The 15,459-nt window shown below is 49.8% G+C and overlaps 1 protein-coding gene across 2 annotated transcripts in view; it reads left to right on the plus strand.

Moving 5' to 3' along the window:
* Positions 1 to 225: 225 nt before the first annotated feature.
* eif4ba (eukaryotic translation initiation factor 4Ba) overlaps positions 226 to 15,459 on the plus strand; it is a 40,864-nt gene continuing 25,630 nt past the window's right edge. For both annotated transcript variants that reach the window (XM_041180235.1, XM_041180237.1), the window contains exon 1: positions 226 to 275. In XM_041180235.1, the coding sequence (XP_041036169.1) occupies positions 263 to 275 (13 nt within the window). In that variant the 5' untranslated portion in view covers positions 226 to 262. The remainder of the gene's footprint in view (positions 276 to 15,459) is intronic.

A 15,459-nucleotide genomic window follows, 5' to 3' on the forward strand; every position in this document is an offset into this window, starting at 1 on the left:
GAAATACTGGATTGATTTCTGTCTCTTCACAGATAACCTACTGAGTATTTCTAGTCTTTAAAGGTTCTGGTGTGATCAATTCCAATCTTATATTAAAACGGTCATTTTAACATGTTTTTCAAAAAACAATGAAAAAAAATGACCGCCTGCGCTTTATTTAAATGAAACAATCGCGAACCACAAGATTTATCTTCCAACTGCCAAGAAGTTTGAGCGTCACGTGACTCCGACATCCGGGTTCTGTCAGTGGTCATTCTCCAACATGGCGTCTTCAGGTGAGTAGCTGCGGGTGTCGCGCGGGGCCGGGAAAAAGACATAAAAATGCGTCCAACTTGCGGCATTTTCCCTTCTCCCCGTCACTCAGTCGCCTCAGAAAGTCGGGCGAACGTATGTCGTGTTGAGTGGCAGGGAGGCCCGCGGTGTGGGAAGAAAGCGGGGCGGATGGCCGCCAAATGGGTTGCGGTACGTTGTGGTGCGTGTACGAGCGAGAGTGAGCGAGCGGTAACCCGGGGCTTCGGCCTCCGCTGCAGCTTGGCCGCCCCGGGCGCGGCGCGCATGCGCGCACCGGGCGGGCCGGGCCAGGCCAGGCCATATGCAATCAACTTCAGCTTCTCAAAAAATGCTTCCAATCCCTTTGGGCTGGTATTTTACCCTGCGGTCCTAACTGTCACGCTGCGTACGCGTGTGCTGGAACTTCTGCGAATCCCAGCGGCATCATTTGTAATCGCCCATTTCATTAAAATGGCATCTGCACATTCTAAATTCTGTGGAGCCCGAAACTTAAATCGGACTGTATGGTTTGCAACCCATGGATCGCGACTCCCGATGAGCTCTCCTGCCCATATTCGCAGCCACCATCTTGCGTAGCGTTTCTGTTCCCATTGCCTCCATCACAGTCAGCATCACTTTGGCCCTCTGTTTGCCACTATTTTTCTCCAACTACTGATTTGCTCAATCACGCCTTCATCTCCAACCATATTATCCTCATCACCAGTAAAACTCTAACCTTGGTTGTTCGCCTGGCATGCCACCCATCTTCACTCCCCTAAGTCCAGAGGGGATCACAGACTTCAATGGGACTCGAGTTGAATTATGAGGACAGGTTGGTTTGCATTACCTTGAGTGTAGAAAATTGAAGGGCAATCTGATTGAGGTATTTAAAATGTTAAAGGGATTCAGTAAACTAGATACAGAGAAACAAATTTCTTTGAGGGATCAAGGGTGAGGGAACATAATCTTAAAATGAGAGCTAGGCCATTTAGAAAGGAAATCAGCAAACGTTTTTTTGCACATGGTACTGGAACTCTTATCTGAAAGGCTTTGGATGCTGGGACAAATGGAGTTTTCAAAATTGAATCAATTTTTATTGGTTAAGACAAGTAAACAGAGTTGAGGCACAGATCAGCCATAACCTAATTAAATGAGGAGTCAGGCTTAAGGGGCTGGATGGCCTTCTGTCCCTAAGTATATGGTGTACAACTGGTTTAGCCATTTATAGCCAGCTCTGGCTGGACCACATAAAGCACTATTGGGCCCTGTTCTTCTCTTTCAAAATATGCTCAGTATTTCAGGATCATCCCTGGCTTCTCTTCACTACCAACTGTTTCCTTCATCCTTTTCTCCCTTCCCCATCACCGTCTCCCACAACAGTTGCAAGGACTACTTAATCTCAAAGATTGTGACTATTTCTTCAGCTATCACTCTGGCATTCTTGCCTGCCAAGACAAGGCGTTCCCTCTGCCTTAACCATGAATCTGCATCTTTCTCTGGCTTCTCTTCTATTCTCATGGCCCCCTCTGAGCTCATCTTGTCTTTGAGATCCAATTCTTGCGCCCTGGATCCTATTTCTGCTAAGCTGCTTATGACCCAACTTTCTTCCTGGCTTTCACACTGGTAATGTAAAGGGTTTTCTCTGCTTGGATACTACCCCCGTCCCCTCCAAATCTGCCATTATCGCACCTCATGCCAGAAGACTCAAATGGCCTTTATCAAAGACATCCTGTACAACTGTGACCATTGTGCACCATCCCTCCTCATCTTTCACAACATCTGTGCTGCCTTTGATAGACTTGGATGGGAGCAAGGAGACGAGAGTAGGGATAATGGGTATGTACTCAAATCTGAATGATACTTGAGCTAAAAAGGGATAATTAATGAGGACGGATTACATTGACTAGACTTCTATTCCCTTGAGTATAGAAGATTTAATGGGTGATCTGATTGAGGTGTTTATAATTAAAGGACTTGATCAGGTAGATTGTGAGAAACTATTTCGTCTTGTGGGAGTCCAAAACAAGTGCTAGGCTTTTCAGGAGTGATGTCAGAAAGCACTTCTTCACACAAAGGGTAGTGGAAATGTAAAACTCGCTCCCTCAAAGCTGTTTGAGGCAGTGGGTCAATTAAAAATGTCAAAACTATGATAGATTTTTGTTGGGTAAGGGTATTAAGAGTTACAGACCCAAGGTGAGTGGATGGAGTAACTGGCAGGATGAGCATGTGGAACTGAATGCCCTCCTGTTCCCTTTGTTCCTCTTACCTATCCAGTTGGAGCCAGAGCATCTCTTGCATTGGCTTCACTTCCTGTCACCACATTGTTACCTCTGGGGTCTCCTGAGGATCTGTCCTTGACCCTCTCTTATTTTAAATCTACATGCTGCCCCTTAGCAACATCGTGAAAGACATGACGTCAGGTTCCACACTTAGCACTGACAACACCCAGCTCTGTCTCACTGCCATCTGTCTCGACCTCTCCACTGCCTTGTTGTTAGATTACTTGTCTAACATGCAGTTCTGATTGAATTACAATTTCCTCCACTTTGGAAGACCAAAGGTATTATCTTCAGCCATAATCTCCATTATTTCACAATTGATTCACTTCGCCAACACATGCAAGCAAGCAGGCAGACATACATGCACACACCGCACCTGCTGCCTGGCCACTGTCTCAGGCTGAATCAGATTGTTTGCAACCCCTATGTCCTATTGATCCCATTTAACTCAACTATTCAAGTTGAGTTCTGGACCCATATCTTCTCTGTCAGGAAGACCAGTTAACATCCACCTCTGCAACATCACCACTGCTGTGTCAGCTTATCTGCTGCTGAAACCCTCATGCATGCCCTTGTTACCTCTGGACTCTACTATTCCAATGCTTTCCAAGTCAGCATCCCATTTTCTGCTCTCCACAAACTAACTTATCCAAGACCCTGCTGCCTGTATCATAACCTGCATTTCCCTTTCACTGTAACCTCTTTACCATATTTCCCATCAAGAACACTGCTTTCTGCCAATTGTGACCTCTTGTGTGTTCCCTACTCTCTTGTCATGAATCTAGAGTTAACCTACTGGAAAGTTCACCTGTTTAGGCCTAATTCTGAAAAGCCCTCCTAGTCCTCTGGGAAAACCTCCTTAAAACTTTTAAAGTCAAATGCTCTCAGCTGCAATAAGGTGAGTTCTAATATCTCTTTTGTTTGGGTTGTGATTTAGGTTGGTTGGGATGGGTTATTGTGTTGCTGTAAGCTTGGGGGTATATATCTGTTTTTTTTATATTTATTTTATTATTAAATGTGTAGGTTTACACAAGCTAGTGGTTATTCTTAAATTTTTGCTTTTGACCATGTTCAGATTCAAAATTAAAAGCTTCAGATTAATTTTCAGTAGGATTTTTCGGGTTTGTTGATAAATATACAAATTTAAATGGGATTGGAATTTATACATTATACACTGTGGGAGGGCGTTTTAAACACACAAAATGGGTGAAGACACAGTGGGTGGGGGGAATTTAATGCTTTGTTGAGTATAGATTTATGGGTGTAAAAATGGCAGGTTGGAAGGGTAGGTAGTTGTTTGTGTTGTCAAGGTATATACGAGATTAAATTGAGAGGGTGAGAAGTGAAGTGATGGAGAGTAGACTTTGGGGATTCATGGTTGATGCAGAATGTGGGTTGTTGTTTTTGGTGGGTTGGATTGAATAGGGGAATTGGAGTTGAAGTGCAATGCAAACGGTTAAGGTTTGATTCATGTTGGGCTGCTTGGGAAGTGGAATGTGGGATGCGGGTGGATGGGCGTTATGGCCTGTTTTCATGGTGTTCTTGGGTATTGGGGAATTAAAATTATTGATGTGGACAGGGTAGGAATTCCTTTGAAGGGTTTGTGGAGCGAAAGAGTTCGTGGGAGATTTTGATTGGACACATTGACATTGGTGTACAAATTGCATGGATTGGTTGGAATGGGTTGTATTGGGTTGATTTGGCCCAAAAGTTTACCATCTGTGGAATTGCCACAATAAATTGAATGTGGGGGTGAGGTGGGTGGGGTATTTGGTTTTGGAATTTATGGGTTGTGTACTTTGAGAATTTTGGATATTGTATTAGCAGGTTGATCTTTGGGAATTTTTAAAGTGATGGTGGGAATAAAATGCTGATTAATGTTGGGTTTTTGAGTTTGCTGGTTAGTTGGGTTTAATCTATGAGGTGGGATAATTTAAGTGAGACATTTTGTAGTAAGTTCTGGTTATGTGGGGTGATGCCAATTGTGATCAGTGAGGGTGCCTTTGTATTGGATCATGGGATGGGGTGGGAGTTATTTTGGGAGGGGAGGAATTCTGACAATGCTATGCAGTTTTGTGTTATAAATGTATAAAACACAGAGAGGGGTATTAGGTATATCAAAGTTAAAGGATTTTTTGGTGGTATTTATTGGATGGGTTGAGTTTAGAGTGAATTATCTTATTTAAGGAAACCTCATGTGTTTTTAAAATGGTGAAGCCTTGGTAATGCAATTATCATTTATGTTCAATCATCAACATAGTGAAGTTTGGGGTTGGGTTAAGGGTCAAGTTTGTTTGGGAAAGGTGGATTTGTGGTGCAACAGAGGAAGGGATTTTCTCAGTTGAAAGGGTAAAGGGGGTTATTAGAGGTTGGGGTGTGTTTGTTACAATTGTGTGAATTATAGAATATGTGATAGTTTGAAGGCCTGATTTGAAGGTGTGGGAAAAGGGTGATGCACCCTGGAGGATGAAATGGTTCGTTTGTGAATGAGGGGGTCTTGTCTTGGGGAGTGGTTTATAGTTTCTTTGGGTGGTAAAAGTATATTGGTTGGTATAAAGGCATCAGTATTCTATCACCTCCCTCCCTGCTTTCATTATCAGAACCAGACTCTCAGGTCCTGGGGTGAGGGTGAGAGACTGATATTTCTATCCTGTAGACTGGATACAGTCACCATTATTTTCAATCAGGGATTTTTCAAAAAAGGTGTGTGAGGGTGATTAGTAGGTAATGTGGATTGGGGAATTGGAGGAATTTTTGTTTGGTAAGGAAGAATTTGATTTGCATGGGGAAAGCAGGGTTTTCTGGGGGATTGGTAGGCTGGAAGTGGACTGATGGAGTGTGGGTGGGTGGGTATAGTTGGGGATTATGCAGAATGGTGAGCTGGTGTGGTACACACCTGTACGCCACATCCTACTGCGATGGTGGGCCCCATAAACACTTCAGTAGCCAACTGCATCGAAATGTCAGGTAGCGCCTCCCTGGGTGGAGGCCACTGTCAGGATCTGCTCCTGACTGAATGAGTGGGCCCATTTCCTTCCACGCATGCTCTCTCTCTCTCCCACATGTGCATGGTGTGCCCACCCCCTGCCAAGCACGGCGCACACTCCTCACTACCCCCCACCACCCTGCATGCACCCTCTGCTCATTCCCTGCTCTCCACACGTATGCCTGCACACTCTTCCCCCACCCCACACGCACACACTCCTGCCCTCCCTCCCCCGCGCACACTCTCCTAACTCCCACACGCATGCGCACTCTCCGCACTCCCCCGATCCCAACAAGTATGTATGCACCCTATTCCCTCCCCCCCCCCGCATGCACGCACCCTCCCTACGCTCGCACTCTCTCCTCACCCCACGCACACACTTTCCCCCCCTCACCTCACGCGCACACACACTCACTGCTCACACTCTCACCGCACGCACGCACACATTCCTCACTTCCCCCCTCACACACGCACTCCTCACTCCCCACATGTGCGCATACTCTCCTCACTTCCCCCCCACACAGACACTCCTCACTCCACACACGCACACACACACACGTGTGCACTCTCCTCAGTGCTGGGACCTCGACTGTTTACAATTTATATAAATGACTTGGATGATGGGATGGTTGCCAAATTTGCTGATGACACAAAGATAGGTAAGAAAGCAAGTTATGAAGAGGACATGAGGTTACTAAAGATACAGATAGGTTAAGTGAGTGGGCAAAAAGATCTAGATAGGTTAAGTGAGTGGACAAAAAGATCTGGCAAGTGGAATATTATGTGGGAAAATATGAAATTGTCCATTTTGGCAGGAAGAATAACGAAACATATTATCTAAATGGTGAGAGATTGCAGAGATCTGAGGTGCAGAGGGATCTGGGTGTCCTAGTACATGAATCACAAAAGACTAGTATGCAGGTTAAGCAAGCAATTAGGAAAGCTAATAGAATATAATCATTTATTGTGAGGGGAATTGAATACAAAAGTAGGGAGGTCATGCTTTAGTTGTATAGGGCACTAGTGAGACCACACCTGGAACACTGTGTACAGTATTAGTCACCTTATTTAAGGAAGGATATAAATGCGTTAGAAGCAGTCCAGAGGTTTACTAGACTAATACCTGGATTGGGTGGGTTGTCTTATGAGAAAGGGTTGGACTGGTGAGGCTTGTATCCACTGGAGTTTAGAAGAGTTAGAGGTGACCTGATTGAAACACGCAAGATCCTGATGGGTCTTGACAGGGTGCATGTGGAGAGGATGTTTCTTCTTTTGGGAGAATCTAGAACGAGGGGTCACTGTTTAAAAATAAGGGGTCACCCATTTAAAACCGAGATGAGGCAAGTTTTTTTCACTCAGAGGGACGTGAGTCTTTGGAACTCCCTGATAAGGTGGTGGAAGCAGAGTCTTGGAATATTTTTAAGGCGGAGGTGGATTGACTCTTGGTAAACAAGGGGGTGAAAGGCTATTGGTGATAGGTGGGGTGCAGATTCCAGGTTACTATCAGATCAGCCATCATCTTAGCAGATGGCGGAGAAGGCTTGAGGGACCAAATGGGCTACACGTGCTCCTTGTTTGTATGCCCACCCACACACACATCCACATGTGCTACATACTGTCAGCACGTCCTCCGCACCACTCCATTCCCGCACGCCCTACTCCCCACTTCCCCCCCTGCCTGCACATGCGCCCCACTCCCCCCCGCCCGCACATGCGCCCCACTCCCCCCCGCCCGCACATGCGCCCCACTCCCCCCCCCGCCCGCACATGCGCCCCACTCCCCCCCCGCCCGCACATGCGCCCCACTCCCCCGCCGCCCGCACATGCGCCCCACTCCCCCGCCGCCCGCACATGCGCCCCACTCCCCCGCCGCCCGCACATGCGCCCCACTCCCCCGCCGCCCGCACATGCGCCCCACTCCCCCGCCGCCCGCACATGCGCCCCACTCCCCGCCGCCCGCGCATGCGCCCCACTCCCCGCCGCCCGCGCATGCGCCCCACTCCCCCCCTGCCCGCGCATGCGCCCCACTCCCCCCTGCCCGCGCATGCGCCCCACTCCCCCCCTGCCCGCGCATGCGCCCCACTCCCCCCCTGCCCGCGCATGCGCCCCACTCCCCCCCTGCCCGCGCATGCGCCCCACTCCCCCCCTGCCCGCGCATGCGCCCCACTCCCCCCCTGCCCGCGCATGCGCCCCACTCCCCCCCTGCCCGCGCATGCGCCCCACTCCCCCCCTGCCCGCGCATGCGCCCCACTCCCCCCCTGCCCGCGCATGCGCCCCACTCCCCCCTGCCCGCGCATGCGCCCCACTCCCCCCCTGCCCGCGCATGCGCCCCACTCCCCCCCTGCCCGCGCATGCGCCCCACTCCCCCCCTGCCCGCGCATGCGCCCCACTCCCCCCCTGCCCGCGCATGCGCCCCACTCCCCCCCTGCCCGCGCATGCGCCCCACTCCCCCCCTGCCCGCGCATGCGCCCCACTCCCCCCCTGCCCGCGCATGCGCCCCACTCCCCCCCTGCCCGCGCATGCGCCCCACTCCCCCCCTGCCCGCGCATGCGCCCCACTCCCCCCCTGCCCGCGCATGCGCCCCACTCCCCCCCTGCCCGCGCATGCGCCCCACTCCCCCCCTGCCCGCGCATGCGCCCCACTCCCCCCCTGCCCGCGCATGCGCCCCACTCCCCCCCTGCCCGCGCATGCGCCCCACTCCCCCCCTGCCCGCGCATGCGCCCCACTCCCCCCCTGCCCGCGCATGCGCCCCACTCCCCCCCTGCCCGCGCATGCGCCCCACTCCCCCCCTGCCCGCGCATGCGCCCCACTCCCCCCCTGCCCGCGCATGCGCCCCACTCCCCCCCTGCCCGCGCATGCGCCCCACTCCCCCCCTGCCCGCGCATGCGCCCCACTCCCCCCCTGCCCGCGCATGCGCCCCACTCCCCCCCTGCCCGCGCATGCGCCCCACTCCCCCCCTGCCCGCGCATGCGCCCCACTCCCCCCCTGCCCGCGCATGCGCCCCACTCCCCCCCTGCCCGCGCATGCGCCCCACTCCCCCCCTGCCCGCGCATGCGCCCCACTCCCCCCCTGCCCGCGCATGCGCCCCACTCCCCCCCTGCCCGCGCATGCGCCCCACTCCCCCCCTGCCCGCGCATGCGCCCCACTCCCCCCCTGCCCGCGCATGCGCCCCACTCCCCCCCTGCCCGCGCATGCGCCCCACTCCCCCCCTGCCCGCGCATGCGCCCCACTCCCCCCCTGCCCGCGCATGCGCCCCACTCCCCCCCTGCCCGCGCATGCGCCCCACTCCCCCCCTGCCCGCGCATGCGCCCCACTCCCCCCCTGCCCGCGCATGCGCCCCACTCCCCCCCCTGCCCGCGCATGCGCCCCACTCCCCCCCTGCCCGCGCATGCGCCCCACTCCCCCCCTGCCCGCGCATGCGCCCCACTCCCCCCCTGCCCGCGCATGCGCCCCACTCCCCCCCTGCCCGCGCATGCGCCCCACTCCCCCCCTGCCCGCGCATGCGCCCCACTCCCCCCCTGCCCGCGCATGCGCCCCACTCCCCCCCTGCCCGCGCATGCGCCCCACTCCCCCCCCTGCCCGCGCATGCGCCCCACTCCCCCCCTGCCCGCGCATGCGCCCCACTCCCCCCCTGCCCGCGCATGCGCCCCACTCCCCCCCTGCCCGCGCATGCGCCCCACTCCCCCCCTGCCCGCGCATGCGCCCCACTCCCCCCCTGCCCGCGCATGCGCCCCACTCCCCCCCCTGCCCGCGCATGCGCCCCACTCCCCCCCTGCCCGCGCATGCGCCCCACTCCCCCCCTGCCCGCGCATGCGCCCCACTCCCCCCCCTGCCCGCGCATGCGCCCCACTCCCCCCCTGCCCGCGCATGCGCCCCACTCCCCCCCCTGCCCGCGCATGCGCCCCACTCCCCCCCTGCCCGCGCATGCGCCCCACTCCCCCCCTGCCCGCGCATGCGCCCCACTCCCCCCCTGCCCGCGCATGCGCCCCACTCCCCCCCTGCCCGCGCATGCGCCCCACTCCCCCCCTGCCCGCGCATGCGCCCCACTCCCCCCCTGCCCGCGCATGCGCCCCACTCCCCCCCTGCCCGCGCATGCGCCCCACTCCCCCCCTGCCCGCGCATGCGCCCCACTCCCCCCCTGCCCGCGCATGCGCCCCACTCCCCCCCTGCCCGCGCATGCGCCCCACTCCCCCCCTGCCCGCGCATGCGCCCCACTCCCCCCCTGCCCGCGCATGCGCCCCACTCCCCCCCCTGCCCGCGCATGCGCCCCACTCCCCCCCTGCCCGCGCATGCGCCCCACTCCCCCCCTGCCCGCGCATGCGCCCCACTCCCCCCCTGCCCGCGCATGCGCCCCACTCCCCCCCTGCCCGCGCATGCGCCCCACTCCCCCCCTGCCCGCGCATGCGCCCCACTCCCCCAAAATTTATAGTTTTCAAATGGTAAGTGCTAAAAGGAATTTCTGGGACCCTACTGTGTCCATTTTAAGCATTCCTGAACATCCTTTTAAAAATTGCCAATGCAGGACTAAATTCCATTATTTTAAGCACTGTTAATTGTTATTTTCAGTAAATTTAGGAGAGGATGAGTGAAAGATCCTATCTCTGTGTGTTGCATAGCGTTACTTTATTGTTTTATTTTGAAAATCTTGCAATGTGGTCTACACGAAGCATTACACTTTAGAAATTCTCCTGAATGGCTCAAGTAGATGTAGTTTGAACTGTAACTGGTTCATGAAGTGTGTTAAATATTATGTTTCTGGTTCCCTATTATATTTGATACAACAAAAATATGCATCGAATTTGAGAAAAACTTGCATCTTGCAGAGAGAATCTGTGAAAACAAGGGAAAGCTACTGAATCCAGATGATTCTGTTGACCAAGAACGCTGATGGTATATTGAAAGCCTTCATTCCAACAAATTCAAATGTTTGATCTCTGCACATATTGACATCTATTAATCGTTATGGTTAATGTTTTAGAGAGCCTTGCGTTGAATTAGGATACCTTGAGCTGACCAATCTACAGTCAGTTTAGTTGATTCCAAGCACAAATTAATTGAATATTTTTTACAGGCTATTTTGGCAGAGGGATGGTTGTGCTTATCCTGTAAGATTCAAGACTGGTGGACATTAGTTCTATTTCTGATTTCTAATTTTTATATGTCTTTGCTGATCTGCTTTGATAATTGGGAGCGTGCTACATATAAAATGGTGTCTGTTTTATATCTGGAATACTGATAACACAAACCAAATTTCAATTCGTGATTTTCAAATTTCCAACTTGTAAAACTTTTCCGCAAACTTCTACATTCTAATGCATTTCCAATTGAAATCCTATTTTAACAGGCCCATTTTAAATCATGGGTACTCAGTCTCGGAGGTTGTAGAAATCTTGTGATTGTGCTTATTCTAATTAGATTTCCGCAGTTGCAAGCAACAGAAGAGTCACAAGAGTGGTGTAAAACTGGGGAGCTGCCAGGACAGACACCTTCTGCAGGGACACCTCAATTAGAAAGCAGTTGATAAAATTATAATGGTGAACATTTTGCAGCATCTTATCTACACTAATATAAATTGATAGATGATGCATTAGTAAAAGATGGCTCTGCAATATATATATTATTGTGTAGCTCAGTGGTTCCCAAACTATTTTTTAATGTGACTCTATGTTAATTAACGTGACTCTAGCAAAAACAAAACTGTAAAAAAGCAGCATGGTAACTAACATTCAGTATATAATTATTAAAGTTTGTATTATAGATCAACATCTCTGTTTTTAAAGAGTTATTTTAAAAATGTTATTTGTGTACTCCTGACATTACAGACAAGTCAAATAAACTTTTAATTTTCTAATGAGGATTTCAAGTGACACAAAGTAATATCCATAGTCCCAGATGCTGCAATTTCAGTATGAATTCTGCTGCACACAATCCAGCTTTGAAATAAAATGGATTTAATTCACAAGGTAAGTAACAACTGAATGTGGAGCCATGCTCCTCCCAACCCAGGGAAAGTGGAATGCCTCAGAACAGGCATGGAGCATAACATGCAGTAGTTACTGACCTCTGAGGTTTTGACCAAGCTCTCCATATTCCCCAGTGAAAAAAGACTCCATGACATCCCTCTCCCCTTCCCTCCCGCCACCCCACCCTGCCCCACATACACAAACTGTAATCAGCCCCTTTTGGTCTGGTTGCTAGCACCTACGAAGCAGTGTCACCAGCCTGGGGTAAGGACCCCATGTAAGAGGGAGACAGGAGCAGAAGTGCAGTAGAGTCACTCATTTTCTGGCACAGCCTCGCGGTTTTTCTCACTCTGGACACAGCAGTCAATGAGTTACATTTGCCAGCCTCTGCCTGCAGCAAGTCGACGCACAAACATCTTGGGCCTGCTTGGCACTTGCTGCTGAACATGTCTTCTAAGGTTAAAGAGCGCTTTGGACTCACTGCCCCTTGCTGTTTGGCAGCATTGATCCAGTGAACCCAGGGCTGGCCCGCCAGAGCCTCTGGACTGGGTAGTCTTTTCTCCACAGTTGCCATTGCTGCCTCAGAGGAGGGAGAGCTCGCCACCCCCAAATTCTCTCTCTCTGACCCCATTGGGGGTCATGAACCACAGTTCGGGAACCTCTAGCTGATTATGGCAAGGAAACAGATAGCAGCAAATATTTCTTTAGATTGTGACCAGATGCATAATAGTTTTATAGATCTAGAATGCTTGTGTAAAACTATGATGATTAACTATGATTTAACACTTCATGTACTCGTGACTCCTGTTGCCTCCTCTAACAGCAAAATTCATATTCCATTGCTGTTTCTTGGCTTGACAATTATGTGGTAATTTTTTATTTTTAAAGAAATTCCCAAGTTATTGATTGGAGCTTGAGGCTGTATTGCACGAATTAAATTAAGTAGCTAACACAATAAAGATTTTCTGTGGCTGGTATCAAAAGAGTTTGCAGAACCCATAAAGTGTGTTGAAATCTTGCTCAAGGTTGCCAAACTTCTTTTTGCCTCACAAGCACATGCCTCCCCACTTGCTTCAACTGAGCAATTTGGATGTGTGTCTTGGAGTGTTTGGAGTATATTAATTTAAAATGCACCAACAACCATTTTACCATATTGTGACCTTTGTGAACCTTTATCGCATTTAGATTGTGCCTTTAACACAGGAAAACTTCTGAGGATGTTCTATAGAAGTGTAATTGGACACCAAATCAAAGAGAGAGTTATTAGGGGGGGTTGATTAAGGCCTACCCATCCACCTGATAATTGTAGAATCTTACAGCACAGAATACAGCCTTTTGTCTCATCATGTCCATTCCGGTTCTTTGAATGAGCTATTCAGTTTGGTCCCACGTGAGAGCCTTGTCCTCATAACCCTGCACATTTGTTTTCTTTAAGTATGTCCAGTTGCTTTTTGAAGTTTCACCCTTTCAGGTAGTGTGGTTCAGGTTTTAACAATCTTCTGTGCAAAAAAACTACCCTAATTATCCTACTTCTACTTCTCTTTAGCTCTGAAGAAGGGTCATACAGACTCGAAACGTTAACTCTGTTTTTCTCTCTCCACAGATGCTGTCAGACCTGCTGAGTTTTTCCAGCATTTTCTGTTTTTATTTCAGATTTCCAGCAACCACAGTATCTCCTAATTATCCCTCTATTTCTTTTGCCAATTATTTTAAATCTGTAACCTCTAGTTACCCATCTCACACTGAAGAGTGACCTCGTGCTTCTGTTGAAACACATTCCTAATGATTGTTGGTTACTGCGCTCACATATTGTAACCTTTTGGGTTACGTTTTTGTCAATCTGTTGTTAAATATACTGCTTATTAAACAACAATTTGGTAGCCTTGATTGTGGCCACTGTAAAATAATATTTACTGGTCAAATCTAAAGCTTAGGGTGTCCACCTGGAGCCTCAGAATATTAAGCTTTTGGCTATGAAATTCTTTTAGTAATTTGCATCTAATCAGTGCAAGTAATATTCCAGAGTGGGAGGAAGAAACTGGGTTACATCGCCAGCTCACTAAAAGGTTATGGGATTGCTCTGTTGTTTTTAAAATCATTCAAAAATAAAAATTGAAAAAGATGAAATTTAGTGGAATTTTACGTTATGACTAAAATATCTTTACTTTTCATTTTTGAGGTAGTGTCAATCCATCACAGTTGCAAACACTACAGGTGCACCTTGGGCTGGTTTTGTGGCAGAACTATTTGGGCCAGGTTAATTCATTTTTCCATTCCTGCCCTCTGTTTTTAAACAAAAATCTTACTTGCTGAATTCTCCGTGTCCTTATTTTGTGATCTGTTCTAAATTATTATACACATCTGCCCTTGCTTGCTATGAAGCCTGCATGTGTGAGCGAAAACCAGCTTGACTTGATATGGGATAATGAAAAGATTTTTTTTCAGAGAGTTTACCCTGTGATCTCTCCTCCTGCCATGTGATTTTTGGAAGTGTTCCACATGACAGGAGCTTACCAGCCCCTAGTCAAGAAGCCAGAACTGCCCCAAAGTCAGGCTGGTGGTACTCACTACCAAGTGAACAAACCATGCTGCTTGAGCAACTCACTACTGATCTGGTACCTGTTGAACTGGAGGAGGGGACAATAATGTACTCTTCCAGCATGCATTAGTATAGAGCTCCCCAGGGAGGGAAGCCTGCCAAATTAGGACAGCTATGTGTCCTGTGGATTCACTATATACCATGCCCAGTTTACACTTTAATCTCTGACTGGGTTTTATTGTTTCTGAAGTGGCTTTATTAACTTTAGAAGCCTGGTTTAAACCTGTGGTTAAGGCAGAAACATTTTTTTCCCAGAAAAGTGTAGTGTGTGGGATGGTCATTCTTGGTTTCTTCTGTGCATGAGGGGAGGAAAGGCATAATTATCCTCTTATCTCCGCTCTCTTGCATTTTCCTGGAATTTTCTATGGCTACAGACTTGCCTTCCATGACAAAATTCTGTTACTTGCAAGATTTTCATAACTCCCTGTCTGCTCCTGTAAAGAAATAGTGATGATATAAAATACATTTTTGGGAACGTTAAAATGATGACCAGAAGTATGCCGTGCACACCATTGAGAACACTGGGTGGAGTACATAATGTGTGTAAGTTTTTATGCAGGTCTCTTGTGTCATTCATGGTAAGTCACAGAATATGCTGTTTTATACAGAGAGGGACATTGTGCATCAGATGACAGTGTATTATGTTGTCTCTGTCTCTTTAATGACACACAACCTAGTTGCTGTAACAAGCTGTGGTCATTTAGAAACACAACAAAGTTTGAAGCCGTCACTCATTTTCTGGCATAGCCTCCCGGTTTTTCTCTCACTCTGGACACAGCAGTCAATGAATTACACTTGCCAGCCTCTGCCTACAGCAAGTCGATGCATAAACATTTTGGGCTTGCTCGGCACTCGCTGCTGAACATGCCTTCTAAGGTTAAAGAACGCTTTGGGCTCACTGTCTGCTCCTTGCTGTTTGGCAGCATTGATCCAGTGGGCCCAGGGCTGGCCCGCCAGAGCCTCTGGACTGTTCTCCACAGTTGCCATTGCTGCCTCAGAGGAGGGAGAGCTCGCCACCCCCAAATTCTCTCTCTTTGACCTCGTTGGGGGTCATGAACCACAGTTTGGGAACCTCTAGCTGATCATGGCAAGGAAACAGATAACAGCAAATATTTCTTTAGATTGTGACCAAATGCATATATAGTTTTATAGATCTAGAATGCTTGTGTAAAAGTATGATGATTAATTATGAATTTAGTACGTCATATATAGTGGGTGGGATGGTGATTCTAGGTTTCTGTGCATGAGGGGAGGAAAGGCATAATAATTCTCTTATCTCCACTCACTTGTTGCATTTTCCTGGAATTTTCTGTGGCTACAGACTTGCCTCCCATGACAAAATTCTGTTACTTGCAAGATTTT

Source organism: Carcharodon carcharias, chromosome X, assembly GCF_017639515.1.
Source record: "Carcharodon carcharias isolate sCarCar2 chromosome X, sCarCar2.pri, whole genome shotgun sequence".
In the NCBI taxonomy this organism is placed as follows: Eukaryota; Metazoa; Chordata; class Chondrichthyes; order Lamniformes; family Lamnidae; genus Carcharodon; species Carcharodon carcharias.